The sequence below is a fragment of the Haliaeetus leucocephalus genome, unplaced genomic scaffold (assembly GCF_000737465.1).
Source record: "Haliaeetus leucocephalus isolate CR32 unplaced genomic scaffold, Haliaeetus_leucocephalus-4.0 Scaffold484, whole genome shotgun sequence".
Taxonomy (NCBI): Eukaryota; Metazoa; Chordata; class Aves; order Accipitriformes; family Accipitridae; genus Haliaeetus; species Haliaeetus leucocephalus.
Window position 1 is genome coordinate 1,303,134 of NW_010972920.1, and position 3,394 is coordinate 1,306,527.

Genomic DNA, 3,394 nt, shown 5'->3' on the forward strand with positions numbered 1-3,394 from the left:
ACCAGAGGCAAGAATCTGCCGTTGTAATTTGCTGTGCCCCGCAACTCGGCCACCACTTGCCCTTCTGAGAACCCATTAAGTGATACAAAATGAAAGAAAATGCACCCTCTTTTTCAGTTCTGTATTCAGTAAGAAAATTAATAACACACAATATTGGAGTGAAAATATTTCAACAAGCATTTATTAGGTACATAAACATAAATATTTCCCATAAATAAATAAATAAATAAATACTGAAGACCAACTACATTCTTATGCAAAAGTAAATAAATAGGCAAAAATAAATAAATAAATAAAATAAATATGCAAATAAATAAAGTGTTTTTTTCTTACCAAAAGATGGCATGAAAATATATGTTTATATCTTCACAATACTAATTAACAATAAATAATATCTTGAAAATGATGGCACAAAACCTGATGTCTCAGAATTTTGGCTACTTAATTTTGCAAGCTCCCCTCTTCCAGTCAGTAGCCTGCTCTGAGTGGCAGTGACCTAGGTACAGTTGATGCTACCTATCCATGTTTTCCTGGAGAGGAGTCACTGGTCTTTTCCTAAACTGTTAGCAAGAAGGGAAGGTGTCATTAGTGAAAGCTCTTCTGAAAGCGTACTGCACTGATCCAGCTGTGTTTAGCAAAAATGACTCCAGAATCGTCTCCATCTCCTTTCACAAGCCATTTTTTCTGCCAGCTTTTTCTGGTGTCAGTGGTTTCTCTCCTACATAATGAGACCTCTTTAAAAGTCATAAAGTACTGTTGTCAGCTAACTACAAAATCTCTCTAGATGCTGTTAGAAGTGTGAAGGTAGGAGGCAGGAGAAGGTGAGCTGCCAAAAGCTGGATGAGCATCTCTCCCATTTTTGCCTTTCTGGAAGAGTTAGGACGTTTTTCTTCTTCATCTTAGGACACTATCTCAGGTTTGGCATTTGCCCTAGAAAGAAAGAAAATGGAAAAGGAGACAATTAGAACTTGTCCATGGAACAGGTATCACTCGCTGTGATGAAATGCACCACTAAGGGTTTGTGCTTCTGTGTCCAAGCCCCTTAAAAGCTGTTACTGAACCTAAGGGACACTGGTACATTGTGACCTTTTCACAAGCACTCAGTAACTGTGGGCTTCCATAGTCTGATGCTTCACTTGACACCTCTCGGGCCTGATTTTTCCCCCGCTTGTCTAAATGCCATTAGTTTTGAAAAACTGATTGTTGCTTTCTACCATTGCAAGCAAGAGAAAACCAGTGGGTTAATGCCTGGATTTCCTGAGTACTTGAGCTGCAGGTTTTCAGTACGCTTGTGCCGTACGAGAGATGTAGCGATCATTCATGTGGGGTGTGTGGCACAGGGATTGAACCTAATGCTATAATTAAAGCTCAGAGCAATCACAGTGTTTGTCCCCATTAGTGAACACAAATGGTCGTAACTGCCTGAGACAGAATTTTTGAATGCTTTATGCTGTACATGTTTGCTAGCTCACTTAAAATACAGGTTTTTGATAAGCCATGCTCACTGAGAACAAATGACTCACTTGTCCAGAATTGCCTTGATGATCAGCTTCACCCAGGGGGCAGTGGGCTCCAGGCATACTTCTCTGCCGTCTGTCAGGGTAGCTCTGCAACAGACAAAAAAGGAAGGGGAAAGGTCTACTTAGTTAATTACAAGGCAATTTCCCTTTTCTCTCATAACATCATTCTAAGTGTACGCTTACATGTTCTACTTTAAACTGTATCAGGCTGTAGCCTAACATAAAGTTCGGAATTTTTTTAAATGCTTTTATATCTTCTCATATCTGTTTGTTTGAATGCATTAAATCATTTGCAGGATTCTCACTCTTTTCAAAATGCCTTCTTTTTTTTTCCCCAGCTTGCTTTGTATTTATGATGGTGTTTAACTGAAGGGCTAAATCTTTCCATCTTGATTCAGAAACTCTATTGCCCAGTCCATAGGAATTTTGTTATAGTAAGAGTTCTGGAATTGTGACCTGATTATATGATTTGTATGCTAATGGTAGTTTTTTCATTGACTTGAGTAGCAATGTGATCATATTTTTGACCTAACTGTTAAATTCCATGTTTTGATCACTTGCTCAGCATGGCTCCATGAGTTTAATTCTCTTCTCACGTGCTGGTAGAATTCAGAGTTTTCGCAAGTTATTTGCTATCTGATGAGTGCGGGCTTAGGTTGAAATATTATATGGGGTGTTTAAAAAGTAGAGACTGGCAAAAACAACATGCAACTTATAACACGTAGCGTATCGTTCATAACAGCAACGAGCGTTGCTGTTCTGCATCCTGAGTAGCCGCTCCTGCTGGCTTGTTACATCTATCAGAGAACACTTACATCATCCTTAATGTAAAATCTGTTTCCTCCTTGTTACGTAATCGGCATGATTTTGCAAAAGCACTTACATGACTTCAACGTTCTTGCAGTGAGGTCCGCTGGGGGTGAGGTTCACATTTTGAATGAACTTGGGGTGGATGAACTTGGAATGGGTGCTTGGGCACTGGCATCGGAGTTCAATCGCTGAGCGTGGTAAGGCCTTACCTGTAAAATGAGAAGAAAAAAAAAAAGGTGGTCTGTTTCACTGTTTCCACAGGAAGCATAACATGTTCTTTTTGCTTACGGTATTAGAAGAGTTATTTGCTGCACTTGTAAGGAGCGTCATAGCTCCCCCATCAGCATTTACACTAGCAATTAGTTAGGAGAGCTTTAGGAAGGATTTCTTTACCTTTTGTTCCAACTGCTGAGATCAGGAGAAGAGTCAGGACAGCAGCCACAGCCTTGCCCGTCATGATGCAAGAGTGTTTCTTCCTTGTGCCACCTGGGTCTGGTTCTGTGGTGAGGTGAGCTCCAGCAACCCCAAGGGTGGCGAGTGCCTGTGCTCTGGGACCTGCCGTGATTATATACTGCCTTGGCCTCCCCGGTGTACTCCCGCACCATGAGCAGGTCATAACAGTGGAAACTCCAAACCTGTAAGATGCTGCTGAGAAATGAGTCATAGGTGAGTGGGTAAGCCCCTTTCCCTAGATGACCACAAAATTGCTTTTCATTAACAGAAAGCACTTTATTAATTAAAGAAATAAAAAAACATCAAATAGGTACAAAATTGCCCTGCCCTTAGCTTTGTGGAATCTATGGGGGGTTTGTAACACTCTATTCCTCGTGATTATTTTCTTCTGTACCTTTGTACTTTTGATGTTATTATTATGTTACTGTTTGTGACTTTCCACTTCTGGTGGAAGGCATTTGATCTGTGATTTTCCATCTGTATGTCTTTGGGCTTTGATTTTTTTTCATTTTAAGACATCATAGGAGTAAGAGCTAATACTTTGTATAAATGATAGATACTAGATAGATAGATACTAGAACTGGATCTTAATGAGCTCCCCTTGTCCTTAT

General features: G+C 40.1%; 1 protein-coding gene across 1 annotated transcript; it reads right to left on the minus strand.

Annotated features, from left to right (window-relative positions):
• Nucleotides 1-899: 899 nt before the first annotated feature.
• On the minus strand, nt 900-2,853 carry LOC104836757 (interleukin-8-like). The gene is made up of 4 exons (XM_010575488.1): nt 2,724-2,853; nt 2,404-2,539; nt 1,524-1,607; nt 900-930 (listed from the first exon to the last, which is right to left on the minus strand). The coding sequence occupies exons 1-4, from the start codon at nt 2,785-2,787 to the stop codon at nt 900-902; spliced, it is 315 nt and encodes a 104-aa protein (XP_010573790.1). The 5' UTR covers nt 2,788-2,853.
• Between the last annotated feature and the right edge of the window lie 541 nt (nt 2,854-3,394).

Coding starts and splice junctions, on each gene's coding strand:
- LOC104836757 (XM_010575488.1), bottom strand. CDS start 2,787: ATGACGGGCAAGGCTGTGGCTGCTGTCCTGACTCTTCTCCTGATCTCA. Junction 1,608..2,403: donor TGCAAGAACGTTGAAGTCAT/GTAAGTGCTTTT, acceptor TGTCTGTTGCAG/AGCTACCCTGACAGACGGCA. Junction 931..1,523: donor ATCAAGGCAATTCTGGACAA/GTGAGTCATTTG, acceptor CTTTCTTTCTAG/GGCAAATGCCAAACCTGAGA.